Source organism: Equus caballus, chromosome 17, assembly GCF_041296265.1.
Source record: "Equus caballus isolate H_3958 breed thoroughbred chromosome 17, TB-T2T, whole genome shotgun sequence".
In the NCBI taxonomy this organism is placed as follows: domain Eukaryota; kingdom Metazoa; phylum Chordata; class Mammalia; order Perissodactyla; family Equidae; genus Equus; species Equus caballus.
The window spans coordinates 47527234-47550828 of record NC_091700.1 but is presented as its reverse complement, the minus strand read 5'-3'; the positions used below and the strand labels follow the sequence as shown (position 1 = coordinate 47550828).

The 23595-nt window shown below is 41.6% G+C and overlaps 1 protein-coding gene across 34 annotated transcripts in view; it reads right to left on the bottom strand.

The window, feature by feature from the left end:
* ENOX1 (ecto-NOX disulfide-thiol exchanger 1) overlaps nucleotides 1–23595 on the bottom strand; it is a 536733-nt gene that overhangs the window by 48138 nt on the left and 465000 nt on the right. For all 34 annotated transcript variants that reach the window (XM_070239807.1, XM_023621638.2, XM_023621635.2 and 31 more), the window contains 2 exons: nucleotides 10071–10178; nucleotides 5623–5679 (listed from right to left, as the gene is read on the bottom strand). In XM_070239807.1, the coding sequence (XP_070095908.1) occupies nucleotides 5623–5679; nucleotides 10071–10178 (165 nt within the window). The remainder of the gene's footprint in view (nucleotides 1–5622; nucleotides 5680–10070; nucleotides 10179–23595) is intronic.

Below are 23595 nucleotides of genomic sequence, written 5' to 3'. Positions count from 1 at the left end.
ATCTCCAGAGAGTTGCTGGAAACACACAAATAAGTTACCTCAAGCCCATTATTCCACTGTGATATTGACCTGAAGGCAGAGAGTGAGTCCTGATGGAATGAAACAGAAGACAAGCTTTGCTAAGGGCAGGGCATGATGAAGGGAGTCAGTTCCAGGTGGGGCAGGAACCACGTCTGCATTACTCACCAACGGATCTCCAGAACCTAGCACAGCACCGGGCATGTGGAAGGCTGGAGTAATAAAACCAGCTAACACGCACCAATCACATCAACGCTGCTAAGCAATGCTCACAATAACCCTGTGAGGTAGGTGCAATTATTACCTTCATTTTAGAAGTGAAAAAAATGGTGGTTCAGGGGTTCAGTGCATCGCTCAGGGTCACCCAGACAGAAAGTGGTGGAGCCAAGTTGAAACCAGTCTGCTTGGCGCCCAGATCTGTTCTGAACCCCTACACTCTGCTGTCTCCCTCAATGAATACTGTTGACTTACTGAGTAAAAAAGGGATGGCAGGCTGTGTTGGAACACAAACTGAGGGACTCTGCACAGGCCAAGGGCAGCGGGAGATTGTGAGAAGAAAGACAGGCAGGGGCTGGAAGGCCTCTGACATCTACAGTCTCTCACCCCAGTTTCTGCTAGGCTCATGCCTGTTGGGTTGGGTGCTCATGTTCCCTCTGATAGAGTCCGTGGGGTGGGGTGCAGGAAGTGCGAATCCTCATGTTGAGGTGTTACTGTCTTGTGTACTCCTCTTCCAGTTCAAGATCAGGGCCCCCAAGAGCAGGCAGCAAGTTGTCATGGGAGGAAAGGATAGAACCTGAATTGTCTGTGCCTTTGGGAATATGGTCCCACCTTCCTGTGGGGTTTGTCTTTTTCCTCCTTGCCTTGTTTAATACATCAGCATGCATTCTTATCTCTCACGCTCACCTGCCTAAAGGATGAAAGCCACATTCTGAAACTAGCCAAAGGACTTGGCACCTACAGAGGTTCCGCCATATACCTCATTAAAATACATGGTTAACAACAGCTTCGGCAGCAGTGGACTAAACTTGGAGAATGTTCTTCACACAGTATCTCTTCCATACTCTCCTAACGTCTTTACTCTGACAGATTTAAAGACAACTCTGAGGATTTACTTTCTTACAGAGGCGACGTGCAAAGCTGAAAAGTCTTTCCTCTTTTGTGTTTTTGTTTTATTGTTGAGTGGGGAAGGTGTTCTACCTGACAGTGATAACCTTCAGTATCACAAATTAAACCTCTTTACAGATTGCAAATGATTTCTCTAACTCCAGTGTGTGAGTGTGAATTGTGCAAATGAGGATGTGCGGTAGCAGTATCCTATAGCAGAAACAGGAAGAGGAGGAAAGAAAATGCATGGAAAACTTTTAGACCAAATTGTTCCATACATTACAGGCTTCAGCTGCCACTTCATTTGACTCCTCTGACTTCTTCCTACATTTCTCTCATTCTCTCCTTTCCGTCCACTTTCTCACCAAACATACGCGTGTAAGGATCACAGGTGGTGATACCTCTGGGAGGGAGGAAGGTCATCAAAAAGATGCTAGATGAGGACAGATTATCTTTTTTTAATTTAAGATTTCGATATCTGTAATGCATAATTACCAGGGATCAGGCTAGTTATTCAGCAGTCCTAGGGAGTAGGAGACAGCTCAGAGATGGAGATCAAAGGAAAAATCATAGCCTTGCTTTTTAGGAAAGAAAATTGCATCTGGAATAACTGAAATCTCTAAAGGAACTGGGATAAAGGCTAATTTTAAACTTGGGTACACTTAAAAGGTTGGACCGCCCTGCTGTCATTAATATACCCAGTTTCAAATACAAAGAAAAACCTATTGAAAATTAGCAAGTGCAATCCTCTTGGAGAGCAAGGCCTTTGCAGTTGATCTCAGTTTCTGGTTCTAATGGTTTTAGGTTGGCCTTCAAAAACTTTTCTCAAGGTCATGTGCTCGCAGATTTTGTGATATGGGGACAAAGGTGGGCTTTGTAAGGGTGCCTTTGTTTGGGGCCTCAAGAATACAAGACAAGGTGTTGGTCAGATACTACTGCTATTTAATAAAAGGTAAAAACAATAGAAAAGTAATAGTAACAGACCAAATCTAGGTGTGGCTAGCATCCTATAAGCTAGACAACTCTTGAGACTAAGGCAAAAGAGTTAGGAAGTTGCAAGACAAGACATAGCTTTTCGTGGGTTCCCTCAGGACGACTAACGGATACCATAAGCATGCATTTGCCACACTAACATGCTGAATGCCAAACAATTCTGCAAGTCTGAAGCTCCCTGCCAGACTGTGTGACACAGCTATTAATACAGAGAATCCACCAGATATAAATATGAGAGACGCAGAACAAGATTTATGAGCATGTTAATTGCAGCATTATTTATAATAGTTAAAAAATGGGAAGTTAAATGCCTAACACATAGGCGTGTGGTTAAATTATTTCATATCTACATTATACAGCCATTAAGAATCATGTTTTTGAGGAACATTTGGTGACAAGAAAAATACTTATGATATAATGAGAAATCAAAAACATACAAAACTGAAGACAATATGATAAGATTTATTTATTCATTTATTTATGGATTTTTCCCCCTGGTCATAGACATCCACACGACTGGAAAGAACTAAAATAAAATATGAATAGTGGTAATGACATACTAAGTTATTTTTCTTTACCTCTATATTCTTTTCTGTAATTTTCCAGTTTCACACAATCTTATTCTTTTTACTTTTATAGTAATATATTTGTTTTTAAAAAGTAATTGTCAACTCTCATATCCAGCTAAGCCACCAGTCCACTGTATAATTATTATTAATAAATGATAATAATATTAAATTCCAGCCTCCACATGTGGATAATTACACACACACAAAATCTATAGGTCTCAGTCAGTAACTTCTGGGCCAGAGGCTTTAAACCTCTGATCTGCATTAAAATTCATCCTGTTAAACTACTGCCTAGCATATTAAATACTATTGATACTGCTGCATGGAGAAGGAATTGATACTTGTTGGGTACATACTCTGGGCCAGGTGTTTATGTACGTGGTTTCATTTAGCTCATTCAAGGATGAGGAAGGTGAAGGTCAAAAAGGTCAAATAAGTGGCTCCGCTCACACGGCTATTCAGTTATCAGAAGGGATTCAAACCCCCTCAATCTGCTTTGAAAGCCTCATCTCCTTTGACCACTGCAGGGCTGGTGGACACTTGAGATGACATGTAGACTTCATTTCAGACGTTTAAAAATAACTCCACAAGATGTTTTGCTAGCGCTCCAAATGCGTGGCCAAAATAACTGATTTTTGTTTCTTTTCTTTCGCATAACCCTAGTGGAGGTGCTCGGGAAACTGCCCAAAGGAGGCAACATTACAGACAGGAAAGAGAAGGAGACTTGAATGATCCACCTACTGGGAAACCCCTGAAAAAACAGGCAGTGATGGTAAAATCTAGCCTGGCCCTCTGCTCAGCGAGAGAGGCGGCCACCAGCTGTGACAGGAATGTTCTACTGGGCTCTCTCGTTCCTTAAGTCTCTCACCCACCAAGTCATCGTGCTGCCCCTCCTCCTATTTGCCTTGAACCCATCTCTCCACTGTCATTTCTTTGGGTTGACTACAAAGTCCACTTTGTGGATTCTAGAGAGGTATTTTTAAAATCTAGAAACTTTGCTCTAGAAAGGACAAAAGACCTCACAGATGATCTCCTTTCACTTTTCCCATTTAATAATAAATGCTGTTGACATTCCTCAAAAAAAGGAGCCTGCAGGATAGATATTGTGTTAGGCCGACCTTTACACGTATCATCTAACTTAATTCAATCATAACAACATCTTACTCAGATAGAACCTCGCAATTACAAAGCGCTTCCACATCCGTTATCTCATTTGCTTCTCACAATAAGCCTTAAGGAAGGAAAGGTAGGTAATATCATCCTCATTTTACAGACCAGGAAATTGAGGCATACTGCCACTTTGGTTTATTGGATTAGATGCAGCTTCCTCGGAAGGCGCAGCGGGGACTCTGACTCTGAGGAGAGGGCATATGCAAGTTTTGGTTGAGAACGTGGCAGCAATGTGTCTCTAGAAGACAGGACCCTGGCAAGGGGCTTAGGGTAAGGATGGGGTAATGAAATATTGGAGTGGGAAGACAAACTCTACTTAGGTCACAATACTGTCTATGGAGAGTTCTGTATGAATGGTTTCCTCCTCTCGCTTCCTACTTTCTCAATCTCACTGTCAGTTCTTCAAAGCCAAACCCAAATCCCACAGGTCCAGGAGGCCAGTCTTGATTATCCAACACAAACAAACCAGAATGACAACACCTTAAGGTTTTCACGTGCCTTAGCTCATTACAACATCACACTAAGTTTTTTAGGTAGGCTGTGTCATCCATTTTACAAATGAGAAAAACAAAGCTTAGAGGGGTTAAGTGACTTGTCAGGTTGACACAATTAATAAGCAGCAAAGTCCAGATTTCAAATTACACCACATCACAGCAGCCTCGCCTTCCTGCACATTTACATCTTGTGTATCGCCCATGTGTTCCTTAATTTCTCAACTCGGTCATAAGGTCTTTGAGGACAGACAGCAAGCCTTATATTTCTTTGTAACCATCTCCTTCCCCAGCACTTAGCAGAACTCCATGTACACAGTAGGTTCTCAATAAGCATCCATATGTTAAATATCTGTTTGGTAGGAACAGTAATTAATAAGAGGTATTTTTTGGCACTCTGAATGTCAGGCTCTCTGCTGCATATAATTAAAACAAGAGTGAACATGAAATGTATAATTTCTCCTAGCTTTAGCTTAATCAGGCATTCATTACCATGTCTGATTCTGTGTTATGTGAAAAGAACTGCTTAGTAAGCATTTTCTGTGATGAGGATAATCAAATGCATACAGATATCAGGGAGATTTAGAAAAAGACAAAAACAAAACCATTAAACATATGGAGAGACAATGATCTACATGGTATAAAATATTCCATCTGAGACTAAAGAACTTCCAAGGCAAAGCGAGTACTTCACTAATTTGGGGCAATTCGAGGAACAGTAAGAGATGAAGTCAGGGTGCTGTCTGGGATCTTGTACCATTATGCTCTATATCAAGAAGACAGATGCATCATGCTACTGTTCTGGGTCAGAAGCAGAAGAGAGGTACACTTTCAAGGGCTTTTCTGGGAGAAGGGATTTGCTCTGAAACCTCTTCAGCATATCGGTCATTTCATTATTGTTTTCACTGACAGGCAAACTTAATAAATTTACATGTAATACACAACTTATTACCCTGTTGGGTCTCATTCCATTTGCCCTAACACATCATTAGTCTGTAATTTTGAAAATATAAACGGTTCAAATAAATTCGCTAAGATTAGAATTTTTGCAGTAGAGATTAGTTCAAGTACTTCTACACTGACATTTGGTAACCAAGCCAACAATAGCGGTGCCCGTCTACCATATTTTATTGCTAAACCATACACAGTAATCTTTATAAGCCACTGAGAGGCAGGGCTTCTGATTTCCTTTGTGTTATAAATAGAATACCCACATTCCTGTGGGCATTCAACCAACATCAAGCAAGAAGAATAAATACCAGGTTAGTGGTACCTACATTTGTGTCCTCATGGCTGTGGCCATTGGTCTCGACCAATTCCTTGGTACCTTTTAACTGGAAATTTTAAGGAAAAAAACAAAAGAAATCCAAATGAATAAGTAAGCACATATGTTGTGTACATCATCCTGTTAACTTTGGTTTCTCTGAGGTTGCACTTTATAAAAATTCCAACGAGAAGAAATAGATGGAGCACATAATTCTAATGAGTCTTACTGAAACCAGTTTGAGACCAATATTTTATGAAACTTGATGGCTGGCAAAAGTAAATGGGTCTTGGTCATTATTTTCTAAATAATAAGATTAGAAAGCAGTTCCATAGGCATAAAAATGTACAAAATTGGCTCTTAAGAATAATAAATGATTTCATTTCCTCATTGCACTGCTATTAATTTAAACCCTGCAGTGTTTGCAAGTTGCCACCAGCTAAATGATGTTACACTAACGGTTATTCGTGAATGATGTATTTTTGGTTGTTTTAATATGCCGCAGTGCTACTGTGCATGTCCTCCTTAAGAACACATTTGAACGACTGACACTGTTTCTGCAGGCCTACAAAAAGGTCATTTGCTTCTTTTCTCACAGGAAGAATTGGAAAGATCTCCTTGGTCACTGAGGCATTAGAAGAAAAGCTGTTTCTCAAAGGAGATTTTTAGCAATGAACATTGAAAACACTACTCTCTCTACTCTCTCAGAAGGCTTAGGAGTAATCAGTAATCAGGAAATTTCTGGAAACTTTTAATTGGCATTTTATCCCAGCCTGGCTCAAAGCAAACATTTGGAGGCAGAGAGCAAGGGTACAGAGTGAACAGGCCCGGCAGCTATCTGCTAGTATTTCTTCCTGGCTTATTACACTTAGGAAGCAGCATCTTCTGTATGCCTTTGTTTTACGCCTAAAATAAAGTATTCATGGTGTGAAATAAATGCTTAAAGTTTCAAAGAAAATAAATGTGCATATGCCACCAATGTGTTTGATTCAGAGCATTGGTTCTTTCTGGCTACTTGTATGTATTAAAACAAAAGCTTCTTTAGTCTTTTGAAGGCAGTATCAAACTCTCAGAAAGAAAGCCTTACACTCTTCATGCCAAGAGAGAGCCTTTGCCGAAAGAATGGTGGCATGAATAAGGTGAGCATGGGGCAGCCGATTATGGACCAAAGGCACTTTGCTCATTTCCACATCACTCCCACTTAAGAAAATGAACATTCTGCCCACTGTTCATCAGGGCTACCTCAGTGATGTTTCTACACATAACAAATACAAGGGAGCATGGGCACTGTGGGATATACATGAAAAGAAAAAGTGCACCTCAGAGAGAGGAATAATATCAGAGGGCACAAAAGGACTCAAAAAACCCTCTAGTGGGTCGGCCCCGTGGCCAAGTGGTTAAGTTTGTTTGCTCCGCTTCAGTGACCAGGGTTTCCCTGGTTTGGATCATTGGTGCAGACATGGCACTGCTCACCAGGCTACAGTGAGGTGGTGTCCCACATCCCACAACTAGCAGGACCCACAACAAATATATACAACTACGTACTGGGGAGATTTGAGGAGAAAAAGCAGAAAAACAAAAAAAAAGATTGGCAACAGTTGTTAGCTCAGGTGCCAATCTTTAAAAAAAAAAACAAAAACCCTCTACGTTTTCCCATCTTAAGGTTTTCCTATGGTAAGTGCTCCTCATCGTCTTCCTCTCCATCAGCCCTCTCTGCTCATCCCAGTGTAGGTCCTGTGACTCGTGCTTCCATGAGTTAGAGTGGGGTTAGCTGGGAATTTTATTTTTCAGCAGAAGTAAACGACTATTTTGTTAAAGCCTGTTCCACCTTTACATATTTATTAGCAGGAACATGCCCGTTGCTCTATTTCTCCCTTTTAAATAAATTCCATCTTTCGACAACTCCATGCTGTCCTTTTGCTCTGCCCTCTCTCTGTATGCTACTCACGTGCTCTCCTCTCACTCCCTGTCCACCGGTATCCTTACTCCCCCTGGCCTCTGCTGCCAGAACTACCCCAGGCCACTCCTCACAGCTGACGCTGCAGGCCAGCCTCCGCTTTTGCCCTCACTGGTCTGCTCCCTGTTCTCTCCTCGAGCTGCTCCTCACCTCCACAAGAAGGGGTTGAACATCTTGTCTGATGATACCTGGGCTTGTGAACAAGCTCCACATGTAGGAAGCTATCACCTTTGAAAAGGCGATGAAAGGCAGGAACCAGTGGGAACTGGAGGGACCTAGAGAAACTGAATCTGAGCAAGCAGGGAGGGCTGGGAACCTTCTGGAGAGCTGAGGGAATGACCCTGCGTTCCTTGGAAGGGGTGGGGCCTAGTGATGGTAAGGGTCTGCCCTCAGGACCTGTTCTTTCTTTTCAGGATCCTCAACAAGTGGCAGTCACTTTGACATGCAAAATTCCAAGTCTTCAGAGAAGCATAGAGCTTTTCCTGTGTGTGTGTGTGTAATAGCAAGACTCTAGGCCCATACAGTCAGAATCTCCAGGAGTGAGGCCTTCTGTTTAGGGCCTATCTATGCAGGCACTGAAAAGCTGTTTATACATGTAGATTACTCTACACAATCCAAAGAAAGCTTCATAAGGCAATGCTCGTGGAGGTAGGGTGTGTTTTTAAGTGTGTATCTGTGTGTGGGTGGCTGCAGGGAGATGGAGGGAGCGTGTCCATCACATGCGCCCATCTGCAAGGATGACAGAGGCACCAGGTGAGGGGCTCTCAGGAAAACCACCTGGTGCTGGTGATAGCAACCAAATGCACTTGGCTGCTGTGGGCCCTCTTAGATTTGTGGAATCTCAGTGCCTTTGCTTGAAAGGAGCCATCCCGTTTAAATCAGTACAGCAGATTTAAAAATGCTTCCTCCTCGGTCGTATTTCCTAGGTCTTTAATAATTTTAGTTGTTCTGAATCTTCTTTACATTCCTGATTTATTTATTTTTTATTGAATGGAGAGTGAAGTGTGATGCTTCACCATCGCCTGTGTGTGTGCTGTGCTCCTTAAAAACGCACGCCATAACAAGAATTTATCAATTCTTTCTGCAAAACTTAGAACCTGTTTTTATGACTGCAGTTTGGACTTCAAATCAAAATAAAGGATTTGAGTCATTTGGAGAAAAGAGAAATTCACCTTTCCCTGTCCCAGTAAATCAAGGAGACAGAGACAGAGCATAAAACAGCAAAGCTCAGAGCTGTGTCTACTTGATCAGGAGGAAAGCTGGACTGAATCAGCTTCACCTTGCTGGGAATCTTTTAATAATGTAAAGGAAGAAAAAACAGTGACTTTAGGTCTCTTGGACAGTAGGTCATGGTAAATTTAGTCAACAGTATTTTTCAGTTCAATCTAACTTATCCAAAATCACAAAGATTCAGCCTCGGTCTAAGTTACTGCATCTATATTAATCACATAAAGATAATGATTAATTTTATAAAGCATCTTCCTCCAAAGTTATAAAAATTTAGCAACTATCCAACATCTTCATTTTTCCCTCACAAATCACTTATACTTTTAGGGGAAAGTAACTAAAAATACAGTTTCTTGATGCCACACCATTAAAAAATGGAAATCACTTGTAAAGTGGCTGAGTCACAGCTGAGGTCATACTCTCTTAACTTCATGTTTTTAAAAAGATCACTTTCGAAGTTATTTATATTGTACAAATAATCTTCTCATAAACTGCTGTGAGTGAAAAATTTAAAACAACCTAAATTTGATTACCCACCAAGGGTTAGGGTTACTATGTGTGATTTTTTTCCTCCCAATTACCACTGATGATGTCATTGGCAGTGTGTGAAGGCCAGAAATAGGAAAGCATTTCAAGAGCCTTCCCTGTGGATACCAGGCTTAGATTTCACTCTGCTGCCAGCAGTCTGTCTCACCCCACCGTAAGACAATACTTCCAAATCCACTTATCAGTGTCAAGCCGCATTTAAGTATCGAAGAAAGCCAGGATAAAACGATCAGATTTACAAACTTCATACACAAGGTTTGTTGCTCGCCGTGGTTAGATAAGTGGCCTGATGCAAGGCGAAGGTATTTGTTTAATGTTGCTATGAACCAGTCTTTCTATTCCTGTGTCTGCAGGAGTACCATGGGTTATGCTAAACCCATTTTCCTCACTATTAGACTTAAGAGGAAAGTAGCTGCTTGCTTCGAAATATATCTAATATATCTGCATTACCAATATTTTAGAACTGGGTATCAAAATTCATTTGTCTTCGGGAAGAAACTTTCACACATTCCTGGCGGGGCTTGGGGTCAGGTCTAAACAGGAACAAGAGTCAGAACAGAGGTGCTGGGAATGAGAGTGTAAATTCCACATAGCAAAGCTGCTAGGAGGTTGGGCAGGGCACAGGCTGATCGTGCTGCAGATGAACTTCAGCAACGTGTGCGCGTGCCAGGCACGAGAGAGGTGCGTCAGCGTCGGAACCGACTGGTGATCAGAGCTGCTGTGTCACTCACCTGTTCTTGGAGGACTTTAAGTAATGCCTGCGTGTGGGACTGCTCCTCCTTGGCTTGCTCCAGTTCTGACTTTTTGTTGTTTAACTCCTCCTGGATGCTCAGCAATTGCTGTGAAATTAAAGTTCATTTTGGATAAGTAGGACTGAAGGCCAGGTGATTGTCAGATATTCAAAATGCCCCATTCAAAAACACGCTGAGAGGATTTTTATGTCTTAAAGCATAATCCAGACTTCAGTTCACTTTTTTGTGTGTTATTTCCCCCGCAGTGAGCATAACGAGTATTGTTAATGCCACATTATTAGGCTGTTTGTGATAATGATGCCACAAAACTGTTTTAGTATTTGTGAAGGTACCATTATATTCCTTTGAAAAAACACAGAGTTGTAAAAATATGTAGAACAGTGTTAATAAGCCAAAACATATTGATAAAGAAATTAAATGATAAAAAAAATTATAAATAGTCCGCTTGTCCAAGGTTACTTCATTTTACATCTGACAGTAGAGCTAGCCTTCTGTAGCTCTGCCAAGCTACTTCACCAAGTGGCTGGGACCACAGAAGATCCTTTTACTTTCTCTGTTATGACGGTGATGTTTTATTAGATCAGCAGGACTGAGGGTCGAACTGCAATCAATATATCAGCCGAGAAAACTGCTGATATAAGCTGTCAAAACACTAAGCTATGGCCTACACACTGCTGTTTTGAAGCAGGGCCACTGAAGGGATTTCGGTAAGCCTTGAGCTTTCCTCACCCTATCAACTGTAACTCAGGGAGGGGCTTACCTGATCTGCCAAAAGCACTGTGCTGCCCAGCACTCATTATTTGGAACATGCTTATATGTTACTCTATACACAGGCTGGAGAACGCATTCAAAACTTCAGAAAAGGCCTGGAGACAGCTATGCGTCTTCAAAGCTTCTTGACCACAAAGGACTGGTTTGAAAACACAGAAGTGCATTTCCTCTGCCACCGTGCATAAGCAATACTGCTCTAGTGATATGAAAATGTCTGTGCACGCCTGCCACGAGGGTACTGTCTCCAGCATCGAGGCTGCTTCTCCAGGGCCTTGACAAACTGACTGCAGAGCTGCCTGGCCAGTTCTTAACTACCCAGGCCTAAAGAGACACTGGCACTAGATTTCTGATGCTTAAACCTACCAACTGGCAGGATTAAATTAAATCTTCAAAACCACGAGTTTTAGGGTATGTTGGAGGGTAGGGAGTACTCAGAAAAACACCCTGTGCTTCCCTTGGGCTTGCTTGTTCTGTTCCCTACTCTGGCCCTGGATATAAATTTAAGAACCTTCTCAATATACAGATGGCCAACAGGTATATAAAAAGATGCTCAACATCGTTAGCTATCAGGGAAATGCAAATCAAAACTACAATGAGGTGTCACCTCACTCCGGTCAGAATGGCTATAATTAACAAGACAGGAAACAACAAATGTTGGAGTGGACATGGAGAGATGGGAAGCCTTGTACACTAGTGGTGGGAGTGCAAACTGGTGCAGCCACTATGGAAAGCAGTATGGAGTGTCCTCAGAAAATTAAGAATAGATCTACCATATGATCCAGCTATCCCACTCCTGGGTATTTATCCAAAGAACTTGAAAATGCAAAGGCATAAAGATTCTTGCACCCCTATGTTCACTGCAGCATTATTCACAATATCCAAGACTTGGAAGCAACCTAGGTGCCCATCAAAGGAAGAATGGATAAAGAAGATGTGGTATTTATACACAATGGACTACTACTCAGCCATAAGAAATGATGAAATCCAGCCATTTGTGACAACATGGATGGACCTTGAGGGTATTATGCTGAGTGAAATAAGTCGGAGGGAGAAAGTCAAATACCGTATGATCTCACTCACAAGTAAAAGATAAAAACAAGACAAACAAACACATAGCAACGGAGAATGGATCGGTGGTTACCACGGGGGAAGCGGGGGAGGGTAAAAGGGGTGAATAGGCTCACATGTGAGGAGATGGACTATGATTAGTTTTTGAGTGGTGAACAAGATGGAATCTACACAGAATTCGAATTACATTATGATGTGCATCCAAAAAAAAAGAAACTTTTCTGGTTCCCTAGCATAAATGGTGACTTACGTGCAATTTTCTAAAACCTCAGTGCCTCCTGTTTCACCACCTGCCCAAGTCATACTCACATATGAGGTGATGCATTCCACCTTGGCTCCCTTAACCTTAGTGATTTCATTGTGCATCAACTGACTAAGGTACAGAAACCAGGGAGCCCATACTATACTTTGGAACAGTGACAAGCACCTAAAATGCCTCTTTCCAAACAGTGGGGAATGACCCTGTTCCTTCATTCTCATTCATGACTGGACCAGGAACAGTCCTGAGGGCACCTGGTGCTCTGAGTTCAATGACGCTGAGTAAATTTTTTACCTCATTAGATAATTTCAAATCCAATCCTTAAACCTCCTTTAAAAATAAGCCAGATGAAGGACAGGAGTTTGTCTTCAAAGATAGGTAGCTTAAGTGTGCTCACCACAGCACTTGAGGTAGCAAAATTTAGAGACAACTGATGTCCAGCAGGAGGGGGTTGGCTACATTAATGATGGTGCATCTGTACAATGGAACACTATGCAGCCATTAAAAATGAAGTTGCACAAATGTCTCTGGACATAGAAGAAGCTCAGGATATACTGTTCCTTGCATAAGAAGTTCAGCTTATGAAAAACTTTCATTGAATTTTGCAACATATTCTTAGAAAAGGATCTGGATTTTGTCTGTGGGTAAGTGGGTTAATGGATCTTTCTTTTAGTTTTGCTTGTGATTTTTCTGGTTTGTCTGTAAGGCCTACACATTGCTTTAGAAATGAGAAAAAAAACAAATGAATTTTAGTAAGGTTAGGAAAAAGATAAAGACAGGAGTAGCACTTGGACACAACTCTCAGTTGTTATTATCGCCACTGAATAAATAAGAGGGAAAGTTAGAACTCCATGGGAGTCTGCCATTTCATCTACACATTTATAACACTTTTTCCTTCTCTTAACACACACACATATACCCTTCCCTTGACTTCACTTCTCATTTAAGCTTCCAGCCTAACCCATTTTTCCCTGGAATCATACTTTTAAAATAAAATGTCTTCTCTTTCATCCCCACTTCTTTCTTTTCTCATAAGTATGCAACCACTTTCAACGGTTTCTATCTTATTTGAGTGTGTTTTCCCAAAATACATATTGTTGTTGTTTTGTAATATGTACTTTTATGTAAGTGATATTGTCATATTTCTTGTTTACTACGTTTTTACTGAGCATTATGTTTTTAAGATCCATCCATGTTAATATGTATACATCTAATCTATTGTTTCTGACGGCTGCATAATATTCTGTGGGGTGTATCCCCCCAATTATACCTAATCCACTCTCCCAGTGAAGGCTACTCAGATTATCTCCAATTCTCCTCACCTGATGCTGGGCTGCAATGGAACATGCTAGTGCATGTTCCCTAATGGACCTGTGGGAAAATTTCCCTGGCATATGCATCTAGCAGTGGAACTGCTGGCTCACAGGGCATTGCCTTAGGAGTTAATTTGCTAAAGCTGCTCTACAGAATGGCTGTACCAGTTACGCATCCACACCTGGTATACAGGAGTTACTGTGCCCCACATCCACCCTAAAACTTAGCATTTCCAGCTTTCTAGTATTTGTCAGTCTAATAATATAAAGATTCTTCATCCCATAAAAAATTTGTACTTCTCGACTCCCTACGACTTTAAGCATCTCATATGCAAGGGTAGTGGTTCTTAAATCTGGGGAACTTTTCAAAAAAATACTGATTCCTGGGCCCCAAAGACCACCAATTAACTCAGAATATCTAGGCAACGATATCATTTTAAAAACCTTCACAGATAATTCCAATGTGCAACTGGGGATGAAAACCACTATCTCCGTTAATGCTTCTTTAACCCTCGTGCTCCCACAGCTTGACTTCCATCTACAGTCCCCCACTCACACTGTTCTCACTAAAGTCACCAGTGCTTTTCTAATTGCCAACCAATATGCCAGGTTCTTCTCCCTACATGCTCTCTCCAGGTGATCCTATTCACACCCATGGCGTCAACCACACATCACACGTGCTTATGCTTTACAAAGCTGACTTTACAGCCTCTGCCTCATTCTTACTACCCACTAGACGCTTAACTTGCAGTGTTTCAAACTGTGCATGTTATCACCCCTCCCCCTCCATACACCTAAATCTATTTCCCTGGTTTCCAGAGTTAAAACCTTGAAGTTAACCTCTGCCCTTTCATCACCCTCACAACCTGTCTGCCTATTCTTCTGCCTTCTTTCCATGCATCTTCACTGTCAGGGTTAAGGCAACCATTTCCTCTCTTCTGAATCTGCTTGTTCCCCCTGTCATTCACCCCACACTTCTGAGAGAACTGACCATCTAAGAATTAAAGTGCTGCCATGCTTAAAAAATACTGTTGGTTTCCCAACCTCTACTGGAGAAAATCCAAACCACTGACCTTCTTGCCCTTCCCCAGACATTCCAGGTTCTTTCATGACTATGACAAGTTCATTACCCAGAATTCTGCCTGGAAGATTCCTATTTATATATATATATAGTGACTTTTTAGGAAGATAATTTTTTTTTTTGTTGTAGGGAAGGATTTGCTCTGAGCTAACATCTGCTGCCAATCTTCCTCTTTTTTTTCTCCCCAAAGCCCCAGTGCATGGTTGTATATCCTAGCTGTAAGTCCTTCTAGTTCCTCTACGTGAGCCACCACCATAGCATGACAACTGACAGACGGGCGGTGTGATTCCGAAACTGGGAAACGAACGCGGGCTGCCAAAGCAGTGAGAGTGCCAAACTTCAACCACTAGACCATCAGGACCGGCCCTCCTACTCATTTTTTAAGCCAACTTAAAGAATGCTTTCAGGCCAACACCAACCCACATGATGACTTTATACACTAGCAAAAGGCCTGATCCTCCAGGGAGACACAACTTCTCACTAGGGACTAGGCAGTGGAGTCGGGGCTTGATTTCCTTCCCACTCACCCATGTGGCCTGGTGCACTTGTCCAGGGCAGAGTCTGCACAACGAGATGTAGCGGCCTTGGGGTGTTCCTCAGTAGAGACCTCCTCCAACAACTCAAGCAAAGGTAGTTGTTCTAATTTCTATGTTTCAAAGGACTTGATACAGTATAGTACACTTCACAGATATCTCCCCAACTAGACTACATCCACCAATAGTAAGGTCAATAATTAGGTTATCTCTAACACACAGTAGGTGCTGAATCAATGAATGAGTGAAGAGATGAATGAATGCTTGCTCTGGTTTCCCCGCCTCTATGGGATTAAACAACGATCTAGCAAAAAAACAAAAAGCCACACAAGCACAAACAAAACCCAAAAACCCACAATAACAAAAACCACCTGAGGATCTATCACTAGGTAATTTAATGTTCTAGACATAGGGATATATGAAGCTTTCACAGGAAAACAGCAGGCCCACTTAAGACATTTTGATTCATTACTCTGGCAGTTTCACACATCCTTTTTAATCTAAAGAGGAATATTTCTTAAAAGGCTAAGGAAATCCAATCAGTGAATTTATAATTATGTAATTTCTTCCCCATATTCCATCACAAAAAAGAACAAAACCACAACTAGAGGAAAAATTAAATCAACACCCCGAGACTGTTTTCTGCATTCTTCAGAATCAACACTTTCTTTTGTTTACAAAGCATAAACTCGTGAATCTAATATTTATGTACTCAAAACAGCAGTGATTCAAAACTACTATTCTTCATTTGACTAGATGTCCTATAAAAACAACGAAATAGTCCACAACTAGATGGTATAAGTTTTCTGGTCCTTTCTCACTTGAAATTTATGAGACTGTATAATATGCTTTCTAGTTTGAATTTTTAAGTACCGAAGTGCTTCAATTATAGAAGTTCACGGGCAGCTAGAACTTAATCAGGAGCATCTCTCTCGGTTGGATTGGCTGACTGCAGCATAATTTTAATTTAACATTGGAGAGTGTGGCATTAAACAGATGCACTATTACATTTTTTGGTGGTTACAACTGAGTATGTTCCAATTAGACAATTATCCATATGCCAATCAAGTGCAAACACTCTGGCGGACAATAACAGGTAAATAAATGCCGTACCTGACACATCTTGATATTTCCAGGCCACTGATTTAATAGGATCATTTGTATTGCTGTTTGGGGATGCAGACTTCAGTGTGTAATAGGTCTTTCTCTCTGGCAAATTCAAAGAGCATTACAAATGTTATTTGGAGCCCCAGAATAAGTGAGGTCACATTTTTATTTTTACAGATGAGCGAATCGTGGGCACACGGAGGTTAAGTCATGTATCCAAGCCTACACTCTTTGGGAGAGACCCACCACTGGCACAACTCAATTTTCCTGCTTCAAACTGTGGTTTCCACCCTGGCAACCACGCTGCACTGTCAATTTGAAGTGAAAATCAGGACATGCCAAACTTAAAATCCTCCTAGCAATGACTTCCACCCAGGCATTCACCATTTCCACTTAAGAGCTAGGCTGTTGGAGACATGCTTTTGTGTATACTTCTGTGAGTGGTGTGATGGATTTAACTTTCCTTTAAAAACTGTAACCCCTTCCTTGCCTTCTTTTCTTAAATTTTATATTTTTGTTACCAAGGTGAAGTTTTTATATAGCTAACAGATTATATAAGGTTAGAGTCCATGAAACTCACAGGCTATAGCACAAATACTCGGTATGAAATAAACCAGCAACATCTCAATATATGCTGACACTCACAGAACTGTGATAACTCGGGAATCTTCGGCAGGACTGGTGGGCCGCTGGGGGATGGAGGTGGTTGTTAGCATAAAATTGAGAGGACCCCTAAACAGAACTGATTCTGCGTCTTCCACGGTAGACAAGGTGTACTCTTTCTAAATTTAGTTTGGAGGTGAGTCAGGTAAACTGATGACACCAGGTAGATATATACTGACAGTGACTGACACCTACATACACACACACTCGCGTGCACACACACACACACACATTTTTTCTCCATCCCTCTTCCCCTTGTTTCAGGATTTCCCAGTGCTTGGCTCTATGTTCAGTTCTTTTAAAACAATCTGCTAATATTGATTATTCAATCAATCAATCGATAATTCATTCATTCCTTCAATCAACACTGATCTACTATGTGCACAGTGCTGGACCAGATAATACAGATTTGGAGGAAAGAGACACTGTCCTTAAGATGCTGGGTCACAAGTATGCTAATATACATACTACGATTAATTTAGGGAAGCACAAAATACTCTCATAATGGCTACAACCAGTGTGGTTTCCCTAGGAGACTTTTGGGGATCAGTTTAAATGGCTCAGGGGATCCATTTTGAATCAGAACTTGTTCTACTTATTAGAAAGGAGCCACTGAATATTCATGCATAAAATCTGGAAATATCTGAACCCATGGAGTGTCATCAATTTAAATTGAATGTGTTTTTGCTCTTTTGATTCGGTTTTAATAAATGTTACCCCACCTCTGTAACTTTGCTATAAATCAGATGCCCTACTCAGAGGGATATACTTTTAAGGCCAGCAGAATATTCCCTAAGGAAATGAGGTCCAGGGACTTTCAAAGAGAATTTTCCACCAAAGGCCATGGTGGGTATGACTGTGTCTGGATGGACCAGCGCCAGCAGCTGTTTTAATATTTAGTCTGCGTGGCAATGCCCTGTCTGTGCATCTTGTCTCCGACCTGATTTCTCCATATATCTCAGCCTGCGATCTGAGCTCATCTGTGGTAAGCTCTGCTAGATCCTCAACACCTTGTCCTGCTGTAAGGTAAGAGGATGCATCCATTACCCCCTCCCCCTTGGTGAGATCCCGCTACCCAAGCAGTTTCCTGCTGCTTCTTTTCTCCCCAGTAATCTCCAGACCCTCCCCCTCCTCAGTCCTGTTTGGTTCTCACTGACTTCAGAACCACTTAGGAAGGTCAGCTTTAGGTCCTGCTGATGATGAAATCTACCTGTGCCTGCTTTATATCTAACACTGTGAATCCTGAGCCACTCCCTGATTGTTAAGGACAGTTTGAGATGTAAAAAGTCAAATGCCTATTATCAAAACCTAAGAGTCAGGCTTTGCCTAAAGGCAGTCATCTAACAGTATTCCTGACAAAGGAGAGAAGCCCGGCTCAGGGGAAGGACAGTCATTTTCCACCTGGTACCTACAACATTCAATTTTCTCCTTGGGGAAAAAAAGATGGAATTGAACTAGCTTGAATTTTCTTGTCACATGAGGTGGTAAGACTACTCAAGATCTATTCTAGTTTAAAATGTCATCTGCTTCCACTTGGGGATGATACTGCACTTTAGTTTACGGCAAGGTACGAGGGCAACCCAGCCTGTGGCCCCATTTATCAATCCTGGTGCCTCCTTCTCAGCCTCCAGCATGGTGACCCCTGGGGGAGAAACATCTCTCGGAGAGAACTCCACCATTCAGATGACTGATAACAGGAACACTGGATCACAGAAATGAAATTGTGCTCTGAGCCTAATATCCCATTACACTAGGCTATACATATTTAATTCCTTGGGTCTCTCCTCATAAATCAATTCCTTCAGGCCCTTAATCTCGTCAATATCTTTTCTGATATTGAATTTTAAATGCCATTCTCATTGCTAGGCAGAAAGGCAATCTCTTCCTCGTGATGGGATCAGACTTCATTTACAGCCAAGAGACGCCTGGAGCGTGGCCCTGTTCCCTGACCCTGCTGTTAAGATCCTAATGTTCTCCAGAGCCAAACAGCCCGCGGGCCTGGCTGGACTTGCCCACTCAGAGGTCATGACCAGGAACCCTGGGGTCATGTCTATCGATCCTCTGGGAGCCTGGGTCAGCGCTGGGAGACTGGTGAGAAAGCAGAAGTGTTTTCAAAGGTCTGGGTCCTCAAGGGGGTGCCTGAGACACAAGGCATCCTGCCACCCTCCCAGGGCAGTGTGCTCTGGCAAGGATTCCTTTTTCTGAATGTACGAGTAAGGGCCTGACCAAAGGACACACACGGCGTGCATACATCTGAGCAAGATCTCTCGGGTGCGGGTGAGGGGAGGGCAGGGGTTCTGGACTCTCTGGGTGGGGGGAGAAAAGTGCAACCCCAAAGAGCAGGCACTTGGAGCTGGAATGTTCCCAGGTTCCCCTGGGCTGGCCCCTAACATTGGGATTTCCCCTGCTGTAGAGAAAGGGAAAAATCCACAAATTCTGGGAGCCATGCAAAATTTCCAAACAGAAGCAGGAGCGATAATTGTAAGACTTCAAGAACGACCCAGAGGGGTTGGGAAACCCAGGGAACCACTGAGATGCAGATTTGGGGACCCAGGTCTGCAGGCAGTGGTGGGGTACCCAGGGCAGGGCCCTGGGGTCTGTCTGTCGGTATAGGGAATAAGCAGGTGCCATTGTACAAAATTTAATAATAATAAAACTAACAAAAGGTCCATCCATTTATCATCACTGTGCACCAGCAATTCTAAACAAAATCAGTGGCAAAATACTCCTTCCTGATAAAAACCCTTTGTTGACCTAAAATCTAAACAATTGTTGCTATTACAGTTCAGCTTAAATAATGTATATGTCATTTTCAAATCAGCACATTTTCATGACTTATCCTTCAACAAACATATTCTATGTGGAAACTAGTTTGGAAAATGCGTTTCGTAGTCTGCTCCCACTCCCAACTCTTCCTCATCCCCCAACCCCACGCAAGGACTCAGCGACACACATTTGTTTGGATTTAGAATCAATCGAGTTTCCTTTAGACCCAGCGTCTCCAAGCCTGTAGCACTGCATACATTGCTACATTTCTACAGTAGGTTTGAGATGACGACAGCACAGTTACTGCAAAGACAAGAACTAGACCTTGAGCAACTTCAATTCACTCCACAGGACATCTTAAAGAAGTTTCATGTTTCAAACTTGAAACAAACAGGGAAACGCTGTGAGAACCATGAGTTATATTATTTTTGGTTGGTAAGTGTAAATTTTAGTTTACATGTGAAATATTTTTACTGAATTTTAATATTTCAAAAATTGAAATGTATTCTTTTTAAATTAATTGTTTGCTTTAAAACTAGGACAAATCAAGAAAATGTTACATCAGTGGTGCAATTAGTAGTTGCCTGAATTGTATCTTTGCGTTTGGCTTTATTAAAATTCACTTATTTACTGGACAATTATTTACATACTGTATTAACTACAACCAAAGGATCAAAGTTCAAACTGTTAGAGGGATTTAGAAAAACTATTGAATAGATAGTTGTGATTTATTTCCTTTCATTGTACTATTTTTAATTTTTTTTTTTACAGGCGTAATTATACGTGAAATTCAATATAAGAAAAATGTCCTTGTCTGCATTTCTTCCTTGGCCATTATTACTATTCGTTTCATTTCATGATTATTACTGAAAATAATTTTGTCATTTAGAGAAGAAGGATGTTTAAAAAAGGATCCTCTCTGAGAGTCCAATTACACTAGGCACGCCACTGGCAGGCGGCCCAACGTCTGGGCAGGAGACGGAGATCATGACCTTGGCCTCCTGGGTTGGGGGAGGAGAACTGTTTCATCAGACACGGTTTCAGAGAACATTTTCTTTACTTGAATATCTGCCTGGGAGGGACTTGAGTAAAAGATATACTTTTTGGCATTTGTATAATTTAGTGGAGTTACTAGTTATGATGCACTATATCCTGATAAGGCAACATTCTAATGGAAAGACATATAGCCAGGCATCGGCAGAGAGGCAAAAAGTCAGCCACTGGTTAGCATTTCAAGGGTTAGCATGGTTAGTCCTATCGCTGACTTACTGTGTGACCTTGAACAAGCCACTGTACTGCTCTTTCCTCTTTTCCCTCACAACTGTCTCATAAGGAATAATTTATCATTTGCAAAGCAATACATCAATTAATTTATTGAATACTGAACACGGGGAAAGCAGATGCAAAAGTGGTTTGGAAGCCTCTAAAACCTATTTTTTCTTCTTCGGATGATTTCTTCTGTTTATAGTGTAATTTGCAGGGTTGTCTCAGCTTCCTGTTTTTCACTTTCTTCGTATGTTAAATAAAGATAACAGTACTCACCAGTGGGATATTGTGAGACTAAAGAACATCCACTACGTATGTGAGGCTGCTTGAATGGTGAAGGGCACCAAGTTACATGAAAGTGCTGTCATTATCCTCTTTGCAAAAACAGAGAGACTAAGACCAGGCAAGGTCGAGTAACTTTTAACTTATGTGAGCAGGTAGCAGCGGAGATTAATATTCAGAGAGAAAGGTCTGCTGCTCAGCCCTACCCAAGCTGTGCTGGTTGCCCTCCTTCAGCCAATTTTCAAAGCACAGGGCCAGCCAACTTGAATTAACACCATTCATGCAATTCACAAGAGAGGGTGTCAAATGCCTTGCTGAAGTGGGAATATATATCAGTGATATTCTCTCTGTTGCCTTTGCCGGCAATTCCACCGCAAATGATAATCCAATTTGCTGGGATTTATTTATTCTTACTGTTGTTTTTGCAATTATATGAGGTGGTCATCACCCCAGCCTCTGGGCACATGTACAGCTGTTAATGTAGAAATTTAAAATATTAACATGCTTTCCAGCCAGGTTGGCCCATTTACTTCAAACAAGAACCTGATTGAACAGCTGGGTCTTGCACTGTGCCTCAAAGGCCAATAGAGATTTGTCCTTCTTTGCAGGGTTTATAACCCAGTCCTGACTGGAGCTTATAGCTAGAAAACCCTGTATAGGTGACTTTTGACCAAAATCCTGTGGCCATCTTTGGAGGTGGCTTATGCAAAGCGATCTGGGCCTCGTTCAGTTTAGCCCCTGGAGAGTCAAACCATGCTCCTTCTAGCCTCATTAAACCAGATGTTACCACCATCGCTGACCTCCTTGACTGCAGTTTAGGGAAGCAGCTTTTGACTTAATGATTATGGGAGAAGAATATGTGTTGGGGTCTTGAGAGCTTTTAGCTGAATCCTAATGGTGAGAAAGTTGTAATGATCTAACATGTTCTGCAGATAAATGAAGAGAGAAAACATAGCTGAAAGTTTTCTCTCTCCATGCGCCACAGCTGTCTAAGAATGGAAAACCTTCTCTACTGTGACCTTCATCACCTATGATACTTAACTCCTGATTAATTGTAGAACTTCCGTGCCGCTAATTCAATGATTACAGTATCCCCGATTTTTCTTTGTTAACACAAGTTAACATTTTTGTGATGAGGCGACTCAGACATGTAAGGGCAGGGGGAGAAGAAAAGCCCCTGAACTTTGCACTCGGAATCTTTTGGCGGCTCTGGAACAAGCTTTGCAAATAAGTGGGCACATTTGCCTAGCACAGAAGAAGTGTGAGGCAGAGGAAATCCACTCATTCCCCTGAAGTGTCCCAGTTATTTTAATACATCTAGGCTGGTCTGGAACCTCACGTTTTAGGAGTCTCATTGTAACTAGAACCTCCGGGAGATCCCCAGGTTTCACCTGTTCCCTACTCCGGAGCCAAGACCTGGGGAGACAGGTGAGATACCAACAGTTTCCCTGAAGGGCTTTAGCCACCTCACAGGTCCCTGTGGCAGTACCGAGCCCCTGGAGTATCTTAGGCTTGCCCTGTCTCTGAACTGCAGACTGTCTTCAAGGAAAAACAACAACAGTAGCAACAACAATAACAGAAAACATCAACAAATATGGCCATTGTGAAATGTGCCACCTGTTCTTAATACCTGGGGCTGAAATCTATCTGGTAAAATAAAATACATCACCACCCATTTTGCTTAGATCTCAAAAGTGCAGACAGAAAATTCCCATTTTAAACCAATCTTCTCTGCTTCGGAAACATTAAATAGAGGCAGCATTAAAGAAGTGAGCTGAATTACTCAGACTCTTTACAATAATGGTGTCAGCATGGCCATGAATGATAACAGCAAAAAAGCTCCCCAAGGTATAAAAATTAAGAGAAATTAGAGCTGTGGCTTTACACTTAATACCAATATCCATCTACCCTGTGATGATGTGTTCCTCCAGCCTCAGCAGCCCCTCCACTGGAAATCAGCGATTGCATGCATTTTAACATTACATGTGGAAGTCTACCCAGGTCCTTTTAATGAAAATTTCAAACACAGGTTTTGCTGAAGTCAGCTGAAAGGCTAGCTCCTAACAATGATGGCCCAGAAAAGATCATCATCCATGACAGATAGCTAGTTAAGTTTGCATTCCAGAAATAGGGGGCAATACCAAAGTTAGAGCTGATGACTTTTAATTTTTCAAAAGGAAAGAATTCATAAACTGCATTTTTAGGGTCTGCTAGTAGATTTCGTGCAGCAATCTTTTTCGCTTCCAGATGACAATTTGAAATGTAAATCGTGATATAAAGCAGTTACATTCTAGTCTGAGTAATTATATCAGGATTAAGAAAGATTGTCTCTGGATTACTCTGGGAAGGTTGAAAAAATGATCTGTTTTGCCACTGAGTTCACTGTGGATAATCT